The following is a 26,623-nucleotide window of genomic DNA, read 5'->3' on the forward strand; positions in this document are numbered from 1 at the left end:
TGAACAACAATTTGAAAGGTGAGGCCCTAAAAAATTCAACTATGGTCCAGACTGAAGGGTCCCTTTATCAGTCTGGTGGTGAGCCAAAACTAATAGATGAATTGGGCCTTGAGAATCCAATTTTCAGGCCCAAACGAGGGAGACCAGGGAGGAAATGGACTCGTAAAAGTCCATCTTCAATTGGGAGTCCAACAATAGCTCCTTTGCCACAAGACACTAAAGGAAAGAGGAAGGCCTTAGTACTGATCTCGTCTGAAACAAAGCGCCTGAAGATTGAGAGAACACAAGGACATAAGGTGGAGTCAGATGAAAGAAGAATGGTGGAGGCTACAAAGCAGCCCCACCAAAAACAATGGAACTCGTAAGTTGGAACTCCTGTGGGCTTGGGAACCCACGAGGAGTTCGAGCTCTTCATGACCTTATCATGAAGGAAGCTCCTACGGTTGTGTTTCTGTTGGAAACAAAATTGGATACTAAGGCTATGGAAAGAATTCGAATAAGGGTGGGTTTCGAAGACTGTTTTGTTGTACCGAATGAAGGGAGAAGTGGAGGTTTGGCTCTTATGTGGAAGAATGAGATTAGCTTGTGCATCAAAAGCTACTCTTTCTTCCATATTGATGCAAAGCTAGAGGATCCGAGTAAGAGAATTCAGTGGAAGTTTACAGGTTGTGTTTATGTTGGAAACAAAATTGGATACTAAGGCTATGGAAAGAATTCGAATAAGGGTGGGTTTCTACGGCTGTTTTGTTGTACCGAGTGAAGGGAGAGGTGGAGGTCTGGCTCTTATGTGGAAGAATGAGATTAGCTTGTGCATCAAAAGCTACTCTTTCTTCCATATTGATGCAAAGCTAGAGGATCCGAGTAAGAGAATTCAGTAGAAGTTTACAGGATTATATGGACATTCAGAAACAGAAAGAAGAGGAGAGTCGTGGGATTTAATTCGACGGTTAAGGGAAGATCAAGATATACCATGGTTGGTATGTGGCGATTTTAATGAGGTGTTGAGTAATAATGAAAAGCTAGGTGGAAGACCAAGGCAATAGAGGTTGATGCAAGCTTTTAGAGGTGCTCTTGATGACTGCCATCTGCAAGACTTGGGGTTTCAAGGTACTAAATATACGTGGTCTAGTAGGAGACAAAACCAACAGGTGATAAGTGAAAGACTAGATCGTTTTGTGGCTACTTGAAATGGCAGGAATGTTTTCCACAAGCTCGAGTATTCCACTGTTCTGCTGCATATTCTGATCATCTGCCGATATCACTTTCTCTAAGTGAGGGATTGGCTAGAAGCAGAACTAAGCTATTTAGATTTGAAACAATGTGGGTAGAAGATGATGAGTGTGAAGAAGTTGTTGCACGACATTGGAAAGAAGCTACTGGCGGTAATGGTTTAATGGCAATAACCAAAAAGATCCAGATTTGTAGTAGAGGTCTAGAAGTCTGGAATGAGAAGAAGTTTGGCAAAGTGCACAAGAATTTGAGGAAAGCACGAGATACTCTTCACAAATTGCAAATGTCAGATCCAAAACGAGTCACAAAAGAGGAACTGGTAACAACAAGAAATAATGTGCAAATTTGGCTAGAGAGGGAGGAAATCCTATGGCACCAAAGAGCTAAAGTTCTATGGCTTAAGGGTGGTGATATGAACTCAAAATTTTTCCACCATAAGGCTTCACAAAGGAAGAAAAAAAACTTTATTAATGGACTAAAGGATGAGCAGGGTAGTTGGCACTTTGAGGAGGAGAGAGACCAGTTGATTGTTACCTTTTTCCAGAATTTGTTCAAGTCTGATATTAGAAATAATGATTGGGAGTTTTTGGAGGGCTTAAGTGGTCGGGTGACTGAAGAAATGAATGCTGAGTTACTGAAAGATTTTCATCGAGATGAGGTCAAGCTAGCTCTGGTTCAAATGGCACCAACGAAATCTCCAGGACCTGATGGAATGGCACCTGTGTTCTTTCAACAATATTGGCATATTGTGGGTGATGAGGTAACAAATGGGGTGTTGTCCTCTCTCAGAACTGGTACTATTCCTTCCTTTCTTAATCATATATTCATAGCTCTGATTCCAAAGCAAAACAAGCCTGAGAAAATTTTTGAGTTTAGGCCCATTAGTTTATGTAATGTTTTGTATAAATTAGTGGCTAAAGTTCTTGCTAATAGGCTTAAGAGTGTTCTTGATGTAATTATCTCAAAAACTCAAAGTGCTTTTCTACCGGGTAGGATCATTACTGATAATATTTTAGTGGCATATGGGATGATGCATTTTTTGAGAAATAAGAGACAAGGAAAGGATGAATCTATGTCCATTAAGTTGGATATTAGCAAAACTTATGACTGTGTTGAATGGCCATATTTACAAGGGGTTATGAAAGTAATGGGTTTTAATGCTCGATGGATCCATCTCATTATGATGTGGGTCAAAACTTTTTTTTTTTTCAGTTTTAGTTAATGGCGTGCCAAAAGGTCCATTTATCCCATCTAGAGGCTTGAGACAATGTGACCCTCTTTCCCCTTACCTATTCTTATTATGTACTGAAGGTTTAGTCTCTTTGATCAAATATGCTGAGAGAAGAGGGGATTTGTCAGCTGTGAAGATTTGTAGGGGTGCTCCAAGGATTTCTCATTTACTTTTTGCAGATGATAGCCTCTTATTTTGTAAGTCAAATATGCAAGAAAATCAGAGAATTCAATCACTTCTCAACTTTTATGAAGCATCTTCTGGTCAAGTGATCAACAGAAACAAAACGGGTCTTGTGTTCAGTTCAAATGTGCAACAATCTACTAAGGAAGCAGTTTTGGACTTTTGGGGAGTGGAACAAAGCCAGGAGTATGAAAAATATTTGGGACTCCCATCTTTTGTGGGGAGGTCAAAGACTAGAGCATTTTCCGAGGTAAAGCATCGAGTGTGGAGGAAGTTGCAAGGATGGAAAGAAAATGTACTCTCGGCTGGAGGAAAGGAAGTGTTGATCAAAGCTGTTGCACAAGCTATTCCTACCTTTCCATGAGTTGCTTTAAGTTACCATCATCCTTGTGTAATGAGCTTGAACAAATGATGGCTAAATTCTGGTGGGGGCAGAAAAATGAAGAGAAGAAAATTCATTGGATTAGTTGGAAGAAGATGAGTGAAACAAAAAAGGAGGGTGCAATGGGATTCAAGGACTTGAGGATTTTTAATGATGCCCTTTTGGCCAAGCAAGGATGGCGCATAATGACAAATACAGACTCGTCGTTACATAGGGTGTTTAAGGCAAAATATTTTCCAAAAAACCACTTTCTAGATGCTAGTTTGGGAAGCAATCCTTCATTTGCTTGGAGAGGAATTTGGGGAACAATTTCACAGCTGAGGGAGGGTGCAGATGGAGAATAGGTTCGGAGAATACAGTGAAAATATGGAAAGATGTGTGGGTGCCAGGTTTTAAAAGGATTGCTGAAATGAACTCAGTGTCGGTTATAGGTGCAGAGGAAGCCACGGTGAATACTTTATTCCTCCCTGGACAGACATCTTGGGATGTCAACAAAATTACCTCCATGTTCCCCTTGTAGTGGCTCTACAGATCATGAAGATAGTGCTGAGTCAAGGCAACTCAGACGAGACTTGCTGGACGAATGAAGCTCATGGGAGATACACAGTTAAGAGTGGATATAGATTCTTTAGATCAGAAACAAGGGAGACACTAAGAGGGGAAGCATCAAATACAAGTCTTATCAGGAAATTGTGGAAGGCTATCTGGAACATGAAACTCCCTCCAAAGATAAGAGTTTTTGCATGGAAAGCTGTAAAAGGAATTTTACCTACTAAGCATAATCTTCGGCAAAAATATGTAAATATTGCAGAAAATTGTGTTTTCTGTAATGATAGTAGAGAAGATATTTTGCATGTACTACTCTCCTGCCCATCCACAAGAGAACTCTGGATTCGAAACTTCCCAAAGCAGATGCAGGTGGATGACTTTAGCTCCTTTATTGATGCTGCTCTAAAACTACAACTCTACACCTATGCTGAGCTGCTGGAGTGTTTCTTTTTAATATGCTGGAGCTGTTGGAATAGAAGAAACTGGAAGATATTTGAAGGAAAAGAAGTTCATGCTGAAGATTTATTGGGAAGTGCCTTAGCTATGCAAAAATGATTCCGTGAATTGAGAAATAAACCACTGGCTATAATTAGGAAGCACTGCAGATGGGAAGCTCCACCACCTGGCACTTTCAAATTGAATGTAGATGGAGCTTTCTCTCAAGATGGATTTGTGGCAGGTATAGGGGCTGTGTTGCGAGATTCAAAGGGCGAGGTGTTAATGGCGACAACTATAAGAGAAAGGGCAAGTTTGAATGTTTATGAGCTTGAAGGTCTAGCAGTTCTCAGGGGGTTACAATTGTGTCTTCAGCTTGGCATCTCTCATTTGTCTATTGAATCAGATTCTCTTCTAGTTGTAGATGAGTTCGAACGGGATGGACAATCAATGGCCACGATGGGGAACGTGATTAGAGAAGTCAGGAAGTTAATGCATCGTTTTCAAACATGTGTTCTAAAACATGTAAATAGAAGCTGCAATACAGTAGCCATACTCTTGCCAAGCTCGGTTTGAGTGTCCTGGAAATTGGTTTATGGTGGGGTTCTTACCCGGATGTAATTGCTAATTTTCTTTGGCATGATTCTTCTGTGTAATTCTGCTTATTTTGAATGAAGAATTGGTTTTTCTTATAAAAAAAAAAATTATAAGCGTGGAAATTAAATGTAATAAATAATTCTATTAAAAAATCTTTACATCACATACCAGCCACGAGTTATAATTTGATTTGGAAGATAAATTTTAAAATTTAAATTTTATTAATTAAATTATACCATGTAGATGGTATGTTTAGTTGTTAAAATTAACTCAACTAATTTCAATCCAATTATTGATGGGATTCACTACCTTTTCAAATATATATAAAAAAATTAAAGTTATCTCAACTTATTTCATACATTCAAACATATATATTAATTTATTTACATTCAAACACATATCAATGAGACCTACAAACATTATTATTTATAGATTAATTCAAATCATCTTAACATCCAAATACAATTTTAGTAAGGGCAATATATGGTTAGCTGGGCTAACGTATTCATTAAAAATATATATATATATATATATATATTTATATAAGACTAAGCTCCGGTTTGAATTGAAAATTTACTTCAACTCATCTCATTTCATCTCACATCTCACTATTACAATTTTTTTAAATTTTTACATAAAATATAATAAATAATTTAACTTTTTCAAATCTTAAAATAATAATAATATTAAAAATAATATTCTATTAATATTTTATTCAACTCATTTAAATTTATTTTAATTTATTTCAACTTATTTATGAATCCAAACAGGAAAAGCAATGGCTCGCTTGTAAATTTCTAATAATATGTCGTTCTGCTTTAATTAATTCAAAAATCTAGGTATGAATTCTCTCCCGCCAAATCAATTTACCCGCCAAATCTACAGCCCCTCAAAAGTCAAAACCCTGTACCGAAGAAAATGAAACCACAAAATTCCACCAACCCAAGCCAAACATATCCCCAGAGCCGCCATGAAAGTTCGGTCAGTGAAGCTCAGGGAGGGCCACAAGGTGACCGCAAACAATGGCCGCGGCTCATTCTGCTCCGTCCTGTGGGACCAGCAAGCCCTTCACCTCGTCACGGCCTCCTCTTCCGATCCCTCCATCTCCATCCACGACCCTCTTCTTCCCTCAACTGCTCCCAAGATCCTCCGCCACCACCGTGATGGCGTCACCGCCCTCGCGATTAGCCCCAACTCCACCTGCCTCGCTTCTGGATCCGTGGATCACTCCGTCAAGCTGTACAAGTTTCCAGGTATCCGAGATGTTTTCTTTTTTTTTTGCCGGGGGGGGTGGTTCATTTTGGGACTTTGGACAGAAAACTTATATTTCTAAATATTGACTCTGTTTCTTAGAATTGGATGATTTGGAAACTAGGTTTGATTTTGGGTTTAGGGAAAAATTAGGTCTAATTCGAATTCTGTTCTTTATTCCTCTCTTTATTGTGTTACTTCTTTATTTAGATTCCGTAACTGGCTGGTTTTCAAAAATAGTTGATAAGATCAATTGTCAATTCTAGAAGTCTTTGGTAAGACACTAATATCAATTGTGAATTCCCACTATTTTTCAGTTTAACTCATTGAATTCTTGTTAGTTTAAATCTTGGAGGCCTCAGTCAAGTATAATAATCTTAAAGCTTCATTTAGCTTGTTTTATTTTAGTCTGATTGATTGCACGAGACCTTTGTTTTTTTCAGGTGGAGAGTTTGAGACTAATATCACTAGATTCACGCTGCCAATACGAGCCCTTGCATTTAATAGATCAGGGAGTATGTTGGCAGCCGCGGGAGATGATGAAGGGATTAAGCTAATCAACACAATTGACGGTTCAATCGCCAGGGTTCTTAAAGGACATAAAGGACCTGTAACTAGCTTAGCTTTTGACCCTATTAGTGAATACTTAGCATCGATTGATTCAACTGGGAGTGTCATTTATTGGGAGCTCCATTCTGGAAGAACATTGCACACTTTAAACGGCATAGCTCCTGACACTGGTTCAGACCTTTCTGTCATGAATGTAGTTAGCTGGAGTCCCGATGGGGAGACCTTGGCTGTCCCAGGTTTGAGAAATGATCTGGTGATGTACGATAGAGATACGGCTGAAAAGCTGTTTTCATTGAGAGGCGATCACATACAACCTATTTGTTTCTTTTCTTGGTCACCCAATGGTAAGTACTTGGCCACTTCTGGTCTAGATAGGCAGGTTCTGATTTGGGATGTGGCTCGGAAGCAGGATATTGACAGGCATAAATTTGATGATAATATATGTTGCATGGCATGGAAGCCCATTGGCAACGCACTGGCTATTATTGATGTTATGGGAAAGTATGGTGTATGGGAATCAGTTGTTCCTTCGTCAATGAAATCTCCTACTGACGATGTTCCGAATTTGCAATCAAAGAATAGTAACGGTCTCCTTTTGTTTGATGAAGATGAGCAAGATGTTAATGTATCTGGTAACCTAAGTGATCTTGGTGAAGATAGTCATGGTGAAATTGAAGCTCCTTGCAGGAAAAGGCTACGCAAGCAGTCTGCATATGAGGAAAATTTCAGTGAGGGTGGTAGCGAGGAATGGAGCTTGCCTCCTAAGGTTGATTCCCGTAAGAAAATGAATTGTAGAAACAAAGAAAGCTTGAATAGGAACGAGGGGCTAAGAAGCATAATGACATCTGCTAGGATGAAAATGCAGGAGGCATTTCAGCCAGGTGCTACTCCAGCGCAGCCTGGAAAAAGGCGCTTTTTGTGCTATAATATGGCTGGAAGTATAACCACTATTGAACATGATGGATACTCCCATATAGAGGTAATCCATGCCTTTGGTTAGTTAGTCTCAGTTTCTAGTCTTTCCATACTAGTTCTTTTTTCGCACTCACTTTTTATTCAGAGCTTGTATGTAGTTTGGAGTGACTGAGTTTTGGACTAATAGTTCAGTGATCTCGATACAGATAGACTTTCATGATACTGGTAAAGGCCCAAGAGTTCCGTCAATGACAGATCATTTTGGCTTTACAGTGGCTGCATTAAGTGAGAATGCAAGTGTTTTTGCGAACTCTTGCAAGGGTGAGAAGAACATGAGTACTCTTATGTATCGCCCGTTTAGTACCTGGGCAAATAACAGTGAGGTATGATCATTTACCTTTCGAGCATGTTCATGCTAAAATTTGTGTTAGTTAAGAAATGCACATGGCCTATGTTATTACTATCCGTCCAGACTCCACAATGAATGTGAAGTTTTCAGTGTTCTGACTTTGTATGTGTATTGCCAACCCAGTGGTCTATGCGATTAGAAGGGACGAAGTGAAGGTCGTTGCACTTGGTACTGCCTGGGTAGCTGCAATTACAAGTTCTAATTTTCTTCGCATCTTTACTGAGGGTGGTTTGCAGGTTTGTCAAATAAACATCATAAATATATTAATCGACCTTTTGTTTTGTTTGGTTCTTCCTAATGGGTTGAGTTGCCAGGTCTTCTCAATCATGATATAGGGATTTATGCTATCAATTTTTTGCTCTCATCCTTGGGTATTTTCCACAATGATAAAATGGTGTAATTTCCCAAGGACGGGGGATAGCATGTATAAGCAGCACCAAGTAGGAAGAGGGAGAAAAACTTATAAGCTGATGTAGTGACCTAACTTGAATGAGAGTAATGGAGATAGAGAAATATGTATTCTTTCGTTATTCATCTAATTTATCTTCTAGTGATACATTTGTAAAATGTAAAGTAGTTCTTCAGATATCTGTGGGTTTCTTTCTGTTAAAGAACTCTTATCATGCACGGAAAACTTCATGGATACATTTTTAGGTTTTGCAATTCTAGAAAGTAAAACAATAGCTGAACAGTTGCATTGTAAAAAGCAATGATAGAAAGATTGCCTGTAGGAAATAGGAGTGTTCCATTTCTGGTGGAAAATTCAAAATTATGCATTTTTGGCTTCATTCAGCTGAAAAACGAATGGGCATGTTCCCTTTCAATTAATGGGTTCTGTGGTTCCTGAAAATATGATTTCGCATAAGTTCTAATGTATCAGTCCTGTATTTAGACTTTTGTGAAATGACAATAATAACGAGCTCTTTCTGTGCACAAACGGTTTGATTCATTCGATTCATTGCAGAAACATGTTCTTTCACTTGATGGGCCAGTGGTAACTGCAGCAGGCTTCAAGGATGAACTTGCAGTTGTGACTCATGCTTCTGACTGTCTTCCCTCAAATGATCAGGTCTTGCTTCAATCTACCATACTCTGTTTTGAGGGTACTGATTAGTCCAAGGCTCAATCTTGACTCGTCTTCATACAACTTAGGACAAGAACATTTACAAAGGCCACAACGAATAGTCCTGAAGTCTAAGTTAATACTAGTGTAAATTTGTTGACAGAATGGTTAACTGTCTGCCTGGTGAAGACTGTGTCAGACAGTCGGCATTGTTGATCGGAACTTGTGATCACTTAATACATTATACTTGCTGAAAATTAAATGTAAGCCCTTCTGTAACATGCAGATGTTGGAGTTCAGAGTATTCAACATATCTAATGGAACCCAGCCTCTCAGGGACGTCTGCCACTAACTCCTGGTTCACGTCTAACATGGTTTGGGTTTAGTGAAGAAGGCCTTTTAAGCTCTAATGATTCTAAGGTGTAATCTCAATTCTTTTCTCATGTGACTTTTTGATGCTGAAGACTGCTTTTCTTAATTTTAGATCTTGATTTTAAAATCTGTAGGGCGTGTTGAGAGTTTTTACTAACCAATATGGTGGCAGTTGGCTCCCACTCTTCAGGTTAAAGATTCTCCTAAGAAAAAGAAATTATTCTGCGGGTTAAAAAATTTTCCGTAATTACCTCCTAGCCCTTTACTTTATTTAGTAATGATTTGCTATGCAGTGCTAGTAAAGAAAAGTCGGACGAAAACTATTGGGTGGTTGGGTTGAATGCAAACAAGCTATTTTGTATTGTTTGCAAATATCCAGACTTATTCCCCCAGGTATAATAGCTCATGACTTCTCATTCTGCTTCATCTTTTGTCAACTATTTCTTGACTTTCTCCCTCTCTTCAGGTGATGCCCAAGCCAGTTCTCACTCTACTAAATCTTTCATTTCCTCTTGCATCCTCGGACCTTGGAGCAGAAGCCCTTGAAAATGAGTTTATACTGAACAACATGCATCTCTTACAGGTTTGACCTTACTTCCCCTTATAATTCTCAGCTTATTTTCTTATTATTGTCTCACCCATCTGTTGTTTTTCTAGTTGTAATCCTCATTTTATGTTAATGTGTGGTTTTTGAGAAAGAACTACGTGCTTTATATTTTTACAACTGCTGTCCAGCTGCTGAAACTTTTAGATGTATATACCTTGCAGATTCAAAAGAGAATGGAAGAAATGGCTGGTGCTGGTTTGGACACTACTTCACTTGATGATGAGGCTTTTAGTATGGAAGTAGCTCAAGATAGATGCATCTTGAGGCTTATTGCATCCTGCTGCAATGGTGAGTATTTACGATTTGTGGTAACATAAAAAGAGGATTCATGTTTTTGACTCCTAGCCTCTTTTCCTTTTTCTATAATTTAGATTCTGACAAATAAAATCAAATATCATTGCCTTGCTTACTTGCGGTGGTTATATCAGGTGATAAGCTTGTGAGGGCTACTGAACTTGTGAAACTGTTAACAATGGAAAAATCTGTGAAGGGTGCAATCAAGCTTGTTACTGCACTGAAGCTTCCTAACTTGGCCGAACGGTTCAGTAGCGTATTGGAGGTAAGCCTTTTTCTGAAGGGTGCGCAGCTCTTTATTGGTCAAGAAGTTGAAAATTTTCATCTTCTCTGCGTATAACAGGAAAGGTTGCTTAATGAAGCCAAAGAGACGAAGCAAAAACCTCTCCCAAACTCAGTGGCTCACGTTGCAGTCAACAAGACCTCAACTTCTGCTGAAAAAATCAAAACAACGGAAAGTGCTATTCCCTTGTCATCACCAAAATTGACTGCTCCTCTGTTTACCAAGAAGGCCAAATCACAGGAGGTTGCTAGAGTTGGAATACAGAAAACGGAACAAAACCAAATTCCAGTGTTGGATGACATTGGAAAGGAAAAGGAGATAGAGGAGGTAAAAAGCCGTGGGGAGGTAAAGAAGTTTGGGGAAATGTCTGGAATACAAACAAATCGCTCATCTAAAACATTTGTAGAGTCATCAAACAAGGAGTCGAATAAATTAGTGGAAAATCCAGTACAATCTCATCGCCCATCTAATCCTTTTCTGAAGTCATCTATCAAGTGAAGCCCCTTCAGTTTGATCCTTCCAATTTTGTAATGTGAAGACTGCAGTCTCAAGAAAAGATAAAGATCAATCCATGTTATCCGGCGTAACCTGAGCTGAAATGGTCTATACACCTGCAGGTTTGTCTTCCATCCTGTTTCTGGTCTGGCTCACTATATAGAGGCACACTACAATATGTAGAACTATGGATGTCTTGTTCATGTGGTTATGTATTTGAGAGATAACAGGGGCTTCATTCTTGTCTTGTGCACTTGGTGCCCTCACAGTTCATGATTTCATTATATTGTAGAAAGCAATGAAATATATTGTATATCTACTTTGTTGTAAATGCCATTCTCTTTCCAATTGTTATTTCAGTAGCAACTGATCTTATCAAAACCCGGAAAATTGGTGCCAATTAAGTAGTTAGATGGGATGAAGATGCTTGTTTGTTTAGCCAATCCCTCTGACATGGGACTAAGGTCTGGTTTGTTTTTAGAAATCATCTGATCTCATCTAATCATTAGAATTTTTTTAAATTTTTAAACAAAATACAATAAACAACTCAATTTTTTTTAATTTTAAAACAAAAATAATATTAAAAAATTATATACTAACAATATTTTATTCAACTTTCAACTTTTATCTCATCTCATCTGTCTATCAAAACAAGGCATAAGTATGTGCTGATAAGTACTAACCTCCATATTTGGATGGAGTGAAAAGATTGGTGGTGAAGAACTCAATGGATCTTCTTTATCTTAAGCCTTGGTAGGAGCATTATCTTGTGGCAGCTTTCACTTGAATTCGATCACTCATGCTGCATTTGCAATTTAAGTCCATCTCAATTTCTCAATATCCTCCATGCAAATGATTAGTCTTAACAGATACATGTTTATATTAGAAATGGTGACACCTTTATTGATTACATGCTAGAAGATTAGAGAGATTGATAAGATTTCTCGATTAATAAGTGAGCAAAATTGCTAGCTGGGCCATCAATGCCTCATCCTTGCTTGCCCTTTTGGCTTGCAGTTTTCTTTAGCTTCCGAGTCTGCATATATATCCTGGTTGTTGCTAGTTGTATTTTGTACACTTTTGGTTTTTTATTTATTGAAGATTTGCTATTCTTAGGACAACAAATACATATGAAACAAACAACTTTACACTCTCTTTTATTCTTTTTCCATGAGATTTTTCCCTGAGAATTACAAACTCAAAACCCATTAAGAAAGCGAAGGGGTTAAACTTTACAACCTCGAGAGATTACGAATGTAACTCAGCCAGCCATTAAAATAAATTAGTAGATGAATAGTTAAGGATTCTCTATAATTTTATGACCCAAATATTTTTTACAATTTGGAAAGATATAAAAACTTGTGACACCTATGGTATTTAATGTTGTGCCCCACAACTTGTGTCTATGCTTAGGGGTGGGCCCTGACTACAATAAGAGTCGGAGTCTAAAAATAACTCCGATTCTGACTCCAAGGAGTTAACTTCTGTTCCGTTTCGCTTGATTGGTATCATAATGGAGTCAAAGTTCCCATTCGGAATAAGGTTTTTTTCCATTTTCTTGTTTACTCCGACTCACACTTTATTTCCCATTTTCTTACCCACTCGCATCTTCCCAGCATCCAAACAAAAATTAAAAAAAATTTACACTACCAAAAACAACAAGAGTCTCATAGATTCCAAATGCAACAATAGATCCAAGACAATAATTAAAATGCAGAAATGAAAATCTGGACGTTGTCACTTTCAACTAGCTTGTCTCTCAGTCTCTCCTTTGTTGTTTTGATCCTTTGAATCGAAGATCGATAATCTTTGCTTTTTATATCATCTGAATCTTTGATGAGAAGTTGAAATGGTTCGCATATGCATTCCATGCGTAGATAACAACAAGAGCACAAATCAAGGTGAGAAAGTCAAGAATGAGAGACTCAAAGAAGCTCATAGAGAGAACAAAGAAGTAGAGGCAGCCAAAAAGAGAGAGAAAGCAGAGCGGCAATAGCGAGGACGAATAAAAGAGATGTATGGTTAGTTGAATGAGATGAATAAATCTGATTAAAATCATATTAAAAACTATTACAATTAGTCACTTATGGGTCAATTGTAGATTTGGTAGATTGATGCACAATTAACTCATTTGTTAATCTAGTTATTTGAGCAAACCATTTTAACCTGAATCTAATAATACTAAACTAATCCAATTATTTAATTTTGTGCTGAATTTGCATGAGTATACAAGTGGCATCAAACACATTAGTTTATTTATTTCCAAGTCCTTCACATCCAAGTGCACTATAATTAAACTCAAATGTCTCAAAAGATTCCACATATCATGTCATGTCATGTCATGTCATAGTGGTTGCTATAGCAGCTCTCGACAATCCTCTAATTGGACTGTCAAGGTAACACGAACAAGCTTCTCATGAGAGACGAGCTCCTCCCTTCCTCTTGTCTCTCTAATCTCAGACCTTTGCCTTGCCTTCTTATTTGTCCATCTTCCATCTTCTCCTCATTTTTTTCTTCCAAGTTCCAACAAAAATCAGATTGCCTATTCCATCAAAATTCAAACATGGAAGTAATCAAACAATAGACAAAAACAGAGTGACAGAACCCAGTCTAGTTCGATTTATTATAAATTGTTTTGAACATACGACTCACTGAGAATCGGATGCAACTTCTCAAATCTAGTTCAATTAATAATTTAGGTTAATAAGATGCACTCTCTCAAATCAAGTTTGATTTATAGCCTATATAATCTATTCCGATTGAAAAATCCAACAACCCATGACTAGAACCCAGAAATGAGAAAACACAATGGTCCAATGGATACTGTGTTAGAAAACGCAAGACTGTTCCTTAGGGGTTGTGATGGTTGCGAAAAGGGGAGGGATAACGGGTGACATCTGCTAGGGTTTTGATTGAGAGGGAGTGAGAGAATGGGAGGGATTCGTGCCCCTGGGGGGGGGGGGGGTCTCATAGAAATCAGAGGGGGTGTGTTGAAATGGCGTTGTTTCAACATACGAGTTATTTAAAAAAAAAAAAAACCTGAGTTGCGTGAAACGACATTGTTTCAAGCAACTCAGTTTATATTTTCATTGCCACTGAATTGCGCCGTTTAGGTCCAATTTTACCCTAAACAAAGACATTTGTTTAATGAGTTAGAGCCCTTTTTTTTTATTCTTCTCTTTTTGGCACATAAATTAATAAAAAAATTATTTAAATTAGTAAAATTAAAATTAAGTAAACTATTTAATGTGGATTATATAATTAAATCATTAAAAAAATAATTAATTATAATTATCTTTATGATGTTAATTGCTCATTTGTTACTAACTTAGAGTATGTAAATGTATTATGATTGTTAATGCATAATGGGCTAAATTAAAATTTTAACATTTTGTATATGACTAATGAATAATTTTCATTGACCATATATACATGCTTTATACTTTCTTGCAAGTGAGGTATTTTACAAAAATTTTGTCTAATAACTTTAATTAGATGTAGTCTTGTAGATATTAGTAATTAGTTAATGGTGATGGGTTAGTTAATTGATATAATACATTAGTTAATTGATAGCATATTTAACATTTTATATTGTTAATGGTGATAGATTAGACGAAAATTACATAATTAATTATACAATTATTATATAAAATAATATATATATAATATTTTAAAATATGTATATTTATATTCGGTCGGTCCGGTCTAGTCCGGGGTGGAAAAACCCGACCTCGAGACCGGACTAAAAACCAAAAATTTTATAATGGAAAGACCGAAAAATTTGCAAGGCATTCCTCCACTCCCACCCAATATAAGTACTAAATCGAGTGCTAGTGATAGTGGTAATAGAATTAGGTCAATAGTTTGTGATCACTTCACAAAAATACTAAAAAGTGATCCAACTAAATCAGGGCTGCATGTAATTACTGTGGTGCTTCGTATGCATGTGATACGAAGACCAACGGTACAAAATCCATGAAGTATCACATTGGAAAATAATGTAAGAGATGTCAGTTTAATAAAAAGGATAAGTCCCAAACTACTTTAGGTTGGAAGGCCTAGGATGGAAGAAACAGTATTGGGAGACTTGTTCCAATAATATTTAGCGTTGAAGCTTGCAGACAAGTCTTAGCAGATATGCTTATTCTTAATAAATTGCCCTTTAGGTTTGTTGAAGGGGAGGGTCTTAATTATGCTTGTTGTTCAGCTTAAGTGGGTAGGGATCTCATCTTGTGTTATGGTTGCTAAGGATTGTTTTAGTGTGCTTATGAGGGAAAAAAATAAGTTGAGAAGTGCTCTCAAGGGCAATGGATTTCCCTTACCATGGATACATGGATATTCGTGCAAAACCTTAATTATATGTGTCTCGCTGCACACTTTATTGATGATGATTAGAATCTACACAAGATGATTCTTTCTTTTTCTTTAGTTGAAAATCACAAAGGTGATACACTTGGTAAGGCTATAAAGATGTGCTTGTTTAATTTGGGTGACTAAAAATATTTGCAATCACTCTTGATAATACAAGTTCTAATAACGAAGTAGTTTCTTTTTTAAAAAAGAAAACTAAGCATATGAGGGACTCTATTTTGGAACATGAATTCTTGCATGTTCGATGTTGTGCCCACATCTTAAAAACTAATTTTCCATGGAAGGTTAAAAAATATGATGAGTCTATTGTCAATGTGAGAGATGTTTTGAAATACGTTAAATCCTCCCCTCAGAGGTAGAGTGCATTTAAGTCGTGTATACAACTAGAAGAGATTACATGCAAAAGTTATGTTTGCCTATATGTACCAACTAGGCAGAGCTCCACCTGTCGTATGTTGGAGAGGGTTGGAAAATTTCGAAAAGTATTTGAACGTTTAGAGGAAGAAGATTCGAGGTTCCTTACTAGTATTGGAGGTGATGATGATGACGATAATGACAATGATGATGTGGTGAGGAGGCGAACCTCAAAGAAGTTAGGGCCTCCCAACAATGATGATTGAGAGAATGTAAGGTCGTTTGTGAGGTTTCTTTAAATATTTCAAGATGCAACTTTACGTTTCTTGAGAGGTGAATATGTAACTTGCAACTCTTTTTTTACAGAGTTAGTTACAATTTAATATGCAATTGACATTGAGTGTGAAGGAGGAAACCCTGTAATAGGATTAATGGCAACAAATATAATGAAGAAATTTGACAAATATTGGGGCAACTTTGATAATATGAATATGTTGTTATATGTTAGGCTTATTGTTGATCCTCGGTACAAGATGCGATATCTTGAGTTTTCATTGGAATCAATGTATGTCCATTATCTAACAAAAGCGGTTGATTTGAGTTTGAAGGTGAAAAATGCTTTAACCCACATGTATGATGCATATGCCGAAAATGAAGAAGGAAACAATTCTGATCAACAACAGCAGTGCACAAGTCCCTCACATGAAGGTGTAAATATTTCAATTAGTAGACTTAAGGATAGGAAGGGATAGAGGTTGGCCCTATTTAAGCAACGGTTACAGTCAAAAAACTCTTTAGAAAGCAAGTCAGATGTTGATAGATAGTTACTTGAAAGTTGTGAAGAACCTAGTGCGAATTTTGACATTCTACAGCAGTGGAAGGTTAATTCTGTTAGATATCGCATACTTTCAAAAGTTGCACACGATGTTCTTGCAATACCGGTATCTACAAAGGCCTTTGAATCTACATTTAGCAACGCGGGTCGTGTACTTGATCATTTTCAAAGTAATTTATCTCCAATGATGGTAGATGGCCTCATTTGTGCAAATAATTGGCTTTGTTTTTCTTCTACTCCAATTAGTCTTAGGACTTTAATGGATGAGATTGATGATTTTGAGAAGCAGCTGGATATGGGTATATAACAAATTTATTTCCTTTTATTATCTTTTAATGATTCATTGACTTATATGTTATGTAAATTTATATAATTTGTTTTATTTTATCTTTTATGTGTAGAACTTATTGGAGATGTTGAAAATTCTATAGAGGCGTTGAATACAATGTCTACACTCAATTAATATGAATGAGATAAGAAGAATATACTACTATACTAGTACTTTTCATTTGCATTAAAAAAAATTAAAACTAAGATATTTATTATTTGTTTGCTATGTTTTTGCAATAAAGTTGTGAAGACTTGGAGTTTGAGTTGTGGCATTTATTTATTTATTTTTTTTTAATTATTCAGTCAATTGTAATATTTGAAATATCACTTTATAAGTAGGTAGGTTATGACTAGATGCATGGATTGAAAATTGTAATAATTTTTATGTGTCATTTTCTTTACTTTTTTTGGTTTTTTAACTTTCTTTTTCTTTTATTTGGAGTTTGGATTATTAGGGATTTTTTTTTTAATTTCTTTTTCTCTATTTTAAGTTTTTAATTTTATTAGTATGATTGATAACTTTTTTGGATGGATATGGATAATTTTTGTTTTTTCCTTTTTTCTATGTTTTTCTTTTATTTAGAGTTTGGATGTTATTGACATATTGCATCTTTTTCAAAAATTTTTTTTTTCTATTTTTTGTATGTTAATAATAATTTAGGCAAAAAATGGGATAAAATGTTAGGACTTGAGCCGAAACCTGACTAGAAATGTCTATTGGGCCGAATGTCAAAAAATTAGCCCATTTGGTATTGGGTCGGATCAAATGGACCGATAGTTAACGATCTGATACGGTTCATAGGAGTATTCGGTCCAGTCCGGGGTGGAAAAATGGTGGACAAAACTGGTTCGGTCCAGTCCCAAAAATCCCCTATGGACCGACTGGACCGGACTGAATTCACCACTAGTTGAGAAGTTGAAGATGTAGGTGTTGAAGCTAAAATTGTGGAAAGATTATATTGGAAGTTAAGCCGGTATGTAGATCTTAATTTATAATTTGAGTTCAAATTAAACTATAAATTATGTCATGTAAGTACTTTACTAAATATGCTCTACACACCAATTTAACTTGAGAATATAAATTTTCATAAAATAATTGATTTTGAGATAAAAAAAAATATATACGATAGTTATTACAAATACAAGATTTATGAGTTGAGCTCTTCATGTTTATAGTTTACTTTAATGAAACAATTCGATATAATCTTTCCACAATTAAGTAAAAGTTATTGATATAAATTTATTGAAGTGTATAAAAATGAAATGTATGTACAAATATTAATTTTACTTACTTCTCTCTAGGTGGGGTTCGAAGCAGGTAGAAATGTTGTAGGTACCTTCCAAGCATCTTTTACAATTTTTTACTGTTTAAATAAATGTGTATATATATTAATTCAAAAGCTCTACTTGCAATCGGCGACTGGGATAACCCTGCGTAACCGGTTCCATAAAAAATATTATTTTTTTCCTAGTCTCTCATTTCGTTCCTCTCTCTCTCTCTCTCTCTCTCTCTCTCTCTCAATTATTTCGTTCACTCATTCTCCCCTTCTGATTTTTTTTTTCTTTTCCCCACTCTCTCATTTTCTCTTTCCCCCAGCCATCGACAGAGAGCCCTCTTCCTTCTCAATTCTTTCTAGTTTCACACACACACACACACACACACACACACACTCTCTCTCTCTCTCTCTCCCCTTCATTATTTTTTTTTCTTCTCCCCACTCTCTCATTTTTCTCTTTCCCCCAGCCACAGACCCACACGAACTTCCCTATGCTGTTTCTTCAGCGTCCTTCGAGCCTCCCTCCCAAATAGAGTCCTCATCTTCGCAGCTTCGTCTTCACATCTTCTTCTTCTAAATGTAGCCAGAAAATATCATCCATTAAATCTAGAATTAGCTAATTTTGTTCTGTAATTCGGGCCATGAACAAATGCCTCGTCATTTACGATGCCATTGCATAAATGTAGCAGGACACATAAAATGGTGATGAACCGAAACGATGGCATTCCAAGGAAATCCTAGCTAGATTTATTTTTACGACAAGCAACTCTTATGCAAAAATAAATGGGATGCACTCAAACAAAACAAAAACAAAAAAAATCAACTCCTCCAACCGATCTCTCTCTCTCCCTCTCCATTTCATTTCTCTCTCCTTATAAACAAACACCCACCAGAAAATCTGCTCCAATGTTGGAAATCACTTGCTAGGGTTGTAAAAAAATCTCTGCTACTCGCCCAAAATATCTGCTTTGTTTTTTTTTTTTTAATTATTGTAACCATAGCATTAAGAAGTACCAAAATCTCATTCAACAACGAAGTATTTCCAGAAGAAAAATCCTCCCAATTAAGCCCAACTCCAAGCCTCCGATTCCTCTGTTAAAATCTTCTCCCAGATTCCAAGTTCTCATGTTCAATAGGCCAAAATCAGAGTTAAATGCCAACATAAAAAACGGAGAAAACAAAGTCCAAAAGCTTTTCCATGGACACCCAAAAGCAGAAAAAGCAGGTGATATGGAGATGGAGAGGGATGGATTTAGGATACGATATGGAGAGGAAGAAGGAGAAGAAAACAAAATGGAGAGGGTGAGGGAGAGAGAGAGGTCCGACGGAGATGGAGGGAGGGAGGGGGCCAAATAGATGGAGATGGAGACGATGGGAGGACTTCTGAAAACATGGATCACTGAAATTCAAGATTGTTTTTGATCCACAGGATGGCAAGCCATATGAGTGCTTTTGAGATAGATGCTGATGTGTTAGCAGGTTGTATCTCGGTTCCGCATAGGGGTGTAAATTTAAACCGAAAAACTAGTCCGGACCGGACCGGTTGGTCTGGTTTTGAACTGGTCCGGTCTGGAACCGGTTCCTATATTATAAAACCCGGCTGGATCCGGTCCAGTTTCGGTTCCATAGTTTTCGGGACCGGATCGGACCGGTTGAAAAAAAAAAAAATATATATAAATTAATTTGATATATTATACAAAATATTTATATATATAAGTTTTATATATAATATATAATTATATATTAAATTTTTATATATAATATATATAATTATATATCATATATAAAATAATTTCATATTATAATTTATAAATTATAACACAAAATGTTAATCTTAAATATGAACATTTATAATTTATTTGATCATATGTTATTAATACAATTATATATAAGATAATGTTATTATAATTTATAAAATAAAAGTTTAATCTTAAAGATGAAAATTTAATTGATCATATGCTTTAAACATAATATATATATATTAAATTATTAATAACATTATATCATAAGAAGTAACATTTTATTATATGTTTTTTACATTTAAAAAAAACTGAAAAATTGGACCGGACCGGAAACCAGTAAAACCGGAAGTACTGGTTTAGGAGGGTAACTGGGGCGTAATCGGTTTTGAAAAATGCAAAACCGGTACATACCAGTTCAGTCCTAGATTTTGTCCAAAACCGGACCGGATTGGACCGGTTACACCCCTAGTTCCGCATGACCGGTTGTATTTAGCATAATTGTTAAGGGTTAGTTATACTTTGTCTCTTGAACTTTCATTCAATTCATAATGTGCCTCTGAAACTAATAATTGCATCAAAATGAACTCTCGAACTTTCAAAACTTCTCAATTCCCCCTTCTATCTACCAGTAACGTTAAATCTAACGAAAATTCACTGTACGTTCTGCTCAATGCATAACATTCACTGTAAAGATGTAATATTCATATAATTTATTATCATTGATCATATAAAATATAAAATAATATATGCTATCAATTAATAATAAATCATAAATCATTAAATAATTTTTTTATTAATTTATATATGGTTAATGAATATCAAATAATTTCATTGTGTACATAGATTATTCATACTTACTTGCAACCTAGGTATAAAATAATTTTATATATGATTAATGATTAATGATTTATTATTAATTGATAACATATATTATTTTATATTTTATATGGTCAATGATAATAAATTAGATTAAAATTATAACTTTGCAGAAAATTTTCATTAGATTTAACGCTGCTGGTAGACGGAATGGGGGATTAGGAAGTTTTGAAAGTTCGAGGATTCACTTTGATGCAATTATTAGTTTCGGATGCACATTGTGAATTGAGTAAAAGTTCGAAGGGGCAAAGCGTAATTAACTCTTAAATTAATTAAACTTAATGCAGCTTACTTTCTTTTCACCTTCATATTTCTAGACTATTTTTTCCAACCTAATAATCAAGAGTCATGCTACACAGAAATCTCACACTTTGCACACCACTTAAAAACATGTAATTTTTACTTTTTTATCCTTATGAAATATGATGATAAAATGATAAAATCACATATTTTTAAGTGGTGTGCAGGAGTGTGGGGCTTATGTTTATAATTTTTCAATAATCAAACAACCCCCTCCATGACACCAAAATCATACCAACCAAGATAAGATTTTATAAGAAGAAAGAGACGCAAGACAACTGAGAACCCATAAAGGTTAGAGGGAACTCAGGTAATCCTTCATCAGAGTGAAGATGGGATTCACATAAGAATATTCCTCCAATCTTTGAAACAGAATTCCATCCATCTGGGCTTGAACTCCTTCAGAAAATTTGAACTCTTCCAGTAGTTCTTTTTGTGTTCTGTCAACTCCAACTAGGGTATTCCCTATGCCACTTAAGATTTCTGGTAGTGTTGGGGAGGGTCTCGAAAGATCTACTACAGTAACGTAGCTCCATCAAACCAAATCCATTAGAAAACAATCTCTCAGGATAATGGAAAGCAAAACCATACAATATTTTTCATTTTTAATATGCACATAATCTACACAAGGTGATTGTGAATCCTAAGCCAATTACATGCCATAACAATATGTATGAGCAGGCTTGTGATTTTGACAGAATCAATAATCAGCAGTAGATTTCATTCCCTAAGCAAATTCATGACCAAAAACTGGTGAAATAGTAAACAACAAACCTGTCCGTCTTGTGGCATATTAGCCTTCATTTTTGCTATAGCAATAGCCCGAGAAAGCCCACCAATGGCATCTACCAATCCTATTGAAGCTGCATCTTTACCTGTCCAAACCCTTCCCTATGCAACCTCCTCCATCTTATCTACCTGGCAAAAACAATGATGGGACATTGGAAAGACTTTGGACTTTGAACATGAAAAAAGAATGAAGCAGCTAGAATTCTTGATGAACATCAAAATGATAAGCTTACTGGCATTGATCTGGAAAAGGTTGCCTTGTCCCAAAATTGCTTATATGCCTTCTCTGCAGCCTTTGCAAAGAGTTCAACTTTATCTGGCCTGTATAAAAAGTTGATAACTAGTTACTTGGATCATAGAGGTAAACTCCAAGCTAAAGCAACAGAATGAAGCAATTTCCTGCAAATAAGGAAACATTAAAGGTGGCCTCAAAGACATCAAGATTCAGGCAGTCATACCGCACAACAGCTACAACACAGTGAATGCAGAGTCCGGATAACTGATTAAAGTGAGTAACAATTTTTTTTTATTGTCACCGGGTGTCCAGAAATAGCATCCCGACAATTTATAGACCATCAACATACTTGTAACACCCCGTATTTTAGTGTATTTTTATTGAAAGATTATTTTTATTAATTCAAAAATTAATTCTCTTGTTTTAAAATTATCGGATATTTTTAAATGGTATATTTTTATGATCTATAAATTGTGAAAATTAATTTGTTATGTTTTCTTAATATTTATTATTGTGATGCATTTAAATTGTTCTTTATTTTAAATTAATTGATTGTTGGATTTAATTATTTTATTGTACTTGTTGTTTTGAAATCACTTCCGTTGGATCATTTTTGTGACCCAAGATGTGAGGACTGGACCTCATTTCTTTTCCTCCATTTCTCTTTCCTCTCTTTTTTCTTTTCCTTTCTTTTTTTCTTTCTTCCCCTGCTTCCCGTGCACGCACGTCCCTCTCCCTCTCTCTTCCGGTGCGTTTTTCCCAGCCCGCCGCCGTGAGCCGCCCGTGACCGACACCGCCCACTGCCACAAGTTCCCCTTCCACCGGCCATCATCCCCCACCAAGCTTGGCCCCTATCTCGCCGGCGTTCTCCTCCACGCACGGCTTGAAGCCGCGGCGTTCCTTGAGCCCGCGCGCCGCCGTCGCGTCACCTTCGGCCGCCATTTCTTTACCACTTCATCCTCGACCTCCTAGCAACCCAATGCACTCAACCCCAGCTTTGATCCGTCACCGGTGAAGCACAACCAACCCCATTTTTGATTTGGGTATTTTTGGTCATCAACCACCCTTTGCGCCGCCACCCACAGCCAACCACCACCACCATTAACTTCACCGACATCCCTAAGCCCTACCCTATCAATTTCGGATCTTAGTTTGTCCCCATTCAAAAATGGGTTTTTGAGACCCACGGCCACAGTGTATTTTACACTGTTACGTTGTTTTGTCGCCATCTTTTGCACCTCCGTGATCCTTCATAAATTATTATATAGCATTGTAAGTATTTTTCCAAAGAACTATCGTGATTTAAATATATTTTTACACTAACTCATATTATTGTGATCTAATTGGACATGCCGGACTGAGTCCGAGGAGTTCGGGGGTCGGATGGATTGTGGACGGAGTTATGTGTTTGGTTGGTATTGTGAAATGTTGGTTGTTGGTATGGTGTTGTTCATGTACATGGCATATTGCACGCATGATCATGTTTGTAAAGGAAACTGGATTTTCGTGTATATGCATTCATGTTCATGTGTTTCATGAACACTGGATTTTCATGTGTTAAACGATTTTGGGTGCGTGTGTATCACGACCCCAAGCCGAGATGGGGTATTATCTCTGTGGAGCTCCTCTGGTCACTCGGGAGCGGAATATACTGAGTGACGTCCCCTAGGTTGTCGCTGGGAGACAACCGGATCGGACGAGATGGTCTCGTGCCGACTCCGTGGCCCCTTTGCTGGCGGGAGCTAGAGGATGCTTAACCACGAACGCGCTGGGCGCGGAACTGGGCATCGCTCGTTGCGTAATGGGTGCTTGGCCACGAACGCGCTGGGCGCGGAACTGAGCATCGCTACGAAGTCAGGACGTGCGGATGATCTCTAGGGGAGATCATGTTGCATTGGTTAGTGGATTAATGGGCTATTTTCTAGGAAAATAGCGTGTGTTGAATAAAAAGATCTTATGTGATTCATTTTCTGGAAAAATGACGGATTACTATTTTTGGGCCAAAATGGGATTTTGGCGTGTGTTGGAAAAATATCCATTTTCGGGGAAAATGATATTTTGGATTTGATGCATATTTCATCATATGCATGCATGTTGGTTGCATCAATATGTTTTTATCTCATGGTTGTTTGGTTTATACTTACCTGCGGTATCGTTCTATGGTAACACAGATTTTGATACAGAGGAGGATGAGAGTGAGCCTGAGGATTCGGCTCCGCCCGAGGAGTGATCCAGGATCACTCGTTTTGGTTCGAGACTTGTATATATTTTATTTGGGATGACTGTATATCTTTTCAAAGATGCTTTGTTTTGAATATTTGTATTAAAATTCTGGTACTTAATTGACTTATTTATAATATCCTCTGCGACTTTTATTGTACTTTTTTGCATGTTGCACACACTTGAGCACATTTCGTTGGGATGCGTGACCGTGTTGTCATCATCCTGACGTCACGATTCCCGTATTTTTTGTACATGGGAGTCGGGGCGTCACAATACCTATTAGGCAGAAGACATTCAGCTTTTAACGTGAACATGAATGCTTTGTACAGCAGACTACTATCCTGCCATGTTTCACCAAGGATTTATAAAACTAGCAAGCCACAAGGCCTCATTACCTAAAAGGTCTATGTTCAGCTGCAAGTGATGTATGGGCAGTGATGATGAATCTAATACAGAAATGGAAAACTGCAAAAGATGAATTTCTCAGTATGTGGGAGAAACTAAGGGTAAAATTAACAAATGCAGAAATGGAAGAGACAACAACAACAATGAGGGATTTGTGGATGACAAGGAATGAGTTCATTTTTAACCAAAAGTTTAAAAGTCTCATTAGAGTGATTAGATCAGCAAAGGAAGGACCCCAAGAATATTAGTCAGCCAAACAGTTGATGAAGAGTTCCAAAAGTACAACAAACTCAAAGAGGAAGGATCAACAATGGGAAAAACCTATGGGGAACTTTATGAAAGCCAACTGTGAAGCAGCAGTTGATCAAAATAACAGGAAAATGAGAATTGGAATCGTTATCAGAGATGAGAAATGGGAAGTTTTGGCAACAACGTGTGATCAAAGAAGATATATATACCAACCAGCTATAGCAGAAAGTTTAACCTTATGGAGAACATCAGAATTATGTAGAGAGTAGAGTTTCACCAAAGTGATTTTAGAAGGTGATGCACATATTGTTATTATCAATGCAATGAACAATGAAAATGAAGACTATTCCTGCTATGGGAATATTACACAAGAAATAAAGAAATATCTTCATGACAAAACTGAGTGGAATGTGAGTTTTGTACATAGAGAGAAAAACACAGTTGCACACACCTTAGCAAAAGCAGCATTACAATTAGACTCTGAGAGAGTGTGGATAGAAGAAGCACCAGAATTTGTAAGTAGTTGTCTGGAGAAAAACAAACTTTGTAAGGAATGATCATTCAAATTGAATACAAGAGGTTTATTTCAAAAAAAAAAAAAAAAAAAGTGCCTCTTTGGTGTATTTTTTTTAAATGTTTAAAAAATTTACCACTGGTGAATTTGTGTATGTATTTTTTCTTAATATTAAAGTAAAAAATAATAAATAATAAAACAGTAAAAGGTACTTTTAGGAACATATTTGGAGAGCTTCATTTTTCACAAATAAATAAGAGTAATGCTACGTAAAAATCTCAAATAGACAAGTCTTATACAAGTCTTTTGTAAAAAAATGGATCCCACTAATAAAAATTATTTTTTTTACATTATTTTAATTCATGTTTGTATGTGGTTTATCTATTTGAAGTTTGTACATATCATTTTTTAATGAGTTATGTTTTATACAATCATTTTTACGTATTCTTTATGCACTTTACTAATGTGATTGGTTAAAATAATTATTTTATATTAAAAAAATGATGCAACCAATTGTATTAACAGAGTATATAAAGAGTATGTAAAAATGACTGAAAATAAAATTTTTATTTCTGAAAAAATAAATCTCAAAGTAGGTGGGGGAAGAGAAGTGAGAACTGCCTGCTTAACGTTGCACACAATCACCTGACCTGAAAAGTTGGAATGGCCGAGCACTTGAAAGGATTTTGGACAACGAAGAGGTGTCCTTTGTGTATTTGTGTTGGAAAGAAAAAGAGGTAGTTGTAAAGTGCAAAAACTGAAACGTACATTCATTTTCATGCTTGTCCCGTCCAGTTGGCACAGGGTGACCCTTCATCTTCAATCCAAACACTAATTATTTCCTTTTCAGAGATGTTTTAACATGGGTTCATTAACGATAAGAGTTTCGCTACGGGCAGGGAAGTTGGTGAAAGGATTGTGCACACCTGCCATGTCAACTGTAATTAAAAAAAAATAAAAATGGAAGATGAAAGTGAACAGATTGTCCGACTCAATTACGAGTTTCGCTACGGGCAGGGAAGTTCGTGAAGGGGTAATGAGTTTCGCTACGGGTAGGGAAATTGGTGAAGGGATTGCGCACACCTGCCACGTCAATTGTGATTAAAAATAAAATAAAAAATGGAAGATGAAAGTGAACAGACTGTCCGATTGAATTACGAGTTTCGCTACGGGCAGGGAAGTTCGTGAAGGGGTATGAGTTTCACTACGGGCAAGGAAGTTGGTGAAGGGATTGCGCACACCTGCCACGTCAACTGT

The 26,623-nt window shown here is 36.6% G+C and overlaps 1 protein-coding gene across 1 annotated transcript; it reads left to right on the forward strand.

The window, feature by feature from the left end:
• Positions 1-5,468: 5,468 nt before the first annotated feature.
• LOC121245047 (WD repeat and HMG-box DNA-binding protein 1-like) lies at positions 5,469-11,288 on the forward strand. The gene is given in 14 exon segments (XM_041143324.1): positions 5,469-5,860; positions 6,302-7,407; positions 7,550-7,726; positions 7,876-7,894; positions 7,897-7,988; positions 8,717-8,821; positions 9,102-9,147; positions 9,150-9,235; positions 9,322-9,377; positions 9,481-9,580; positions 9,654-9,770; positions 9,956-10,082; positions 10,223-10,353; positions 10,432-11,288. Coding segments are annotated over 14 exon segments (2,883 nt in total). The 5' UTR covers positions 5,469-5,577; the 3' UTR covers positions 10,870-11,288.
• Positions 11,289-26,623: the final 15,335 nt, after the last annotated feature.

The sequence above is a fragment of the Juglans microcarpa x Juglans regia genome, chromosome 8S, assembly GCF_004785595.1.
Source record: "Juglans microcarpa x Juglans regia isolate MS1-56 chromosome 8S, Jm3101_v1.0, whole genome shotgun sequence".
In the NCBI taxonomy this organism is placed as follows: domain Eukaryota; kingdom Viridiplantae; phylum Streptophyta; class Magnoliopsida; order Fagales; family Juglandaceae; genus Juglans; species Juglans microcarpa x Juglans regia.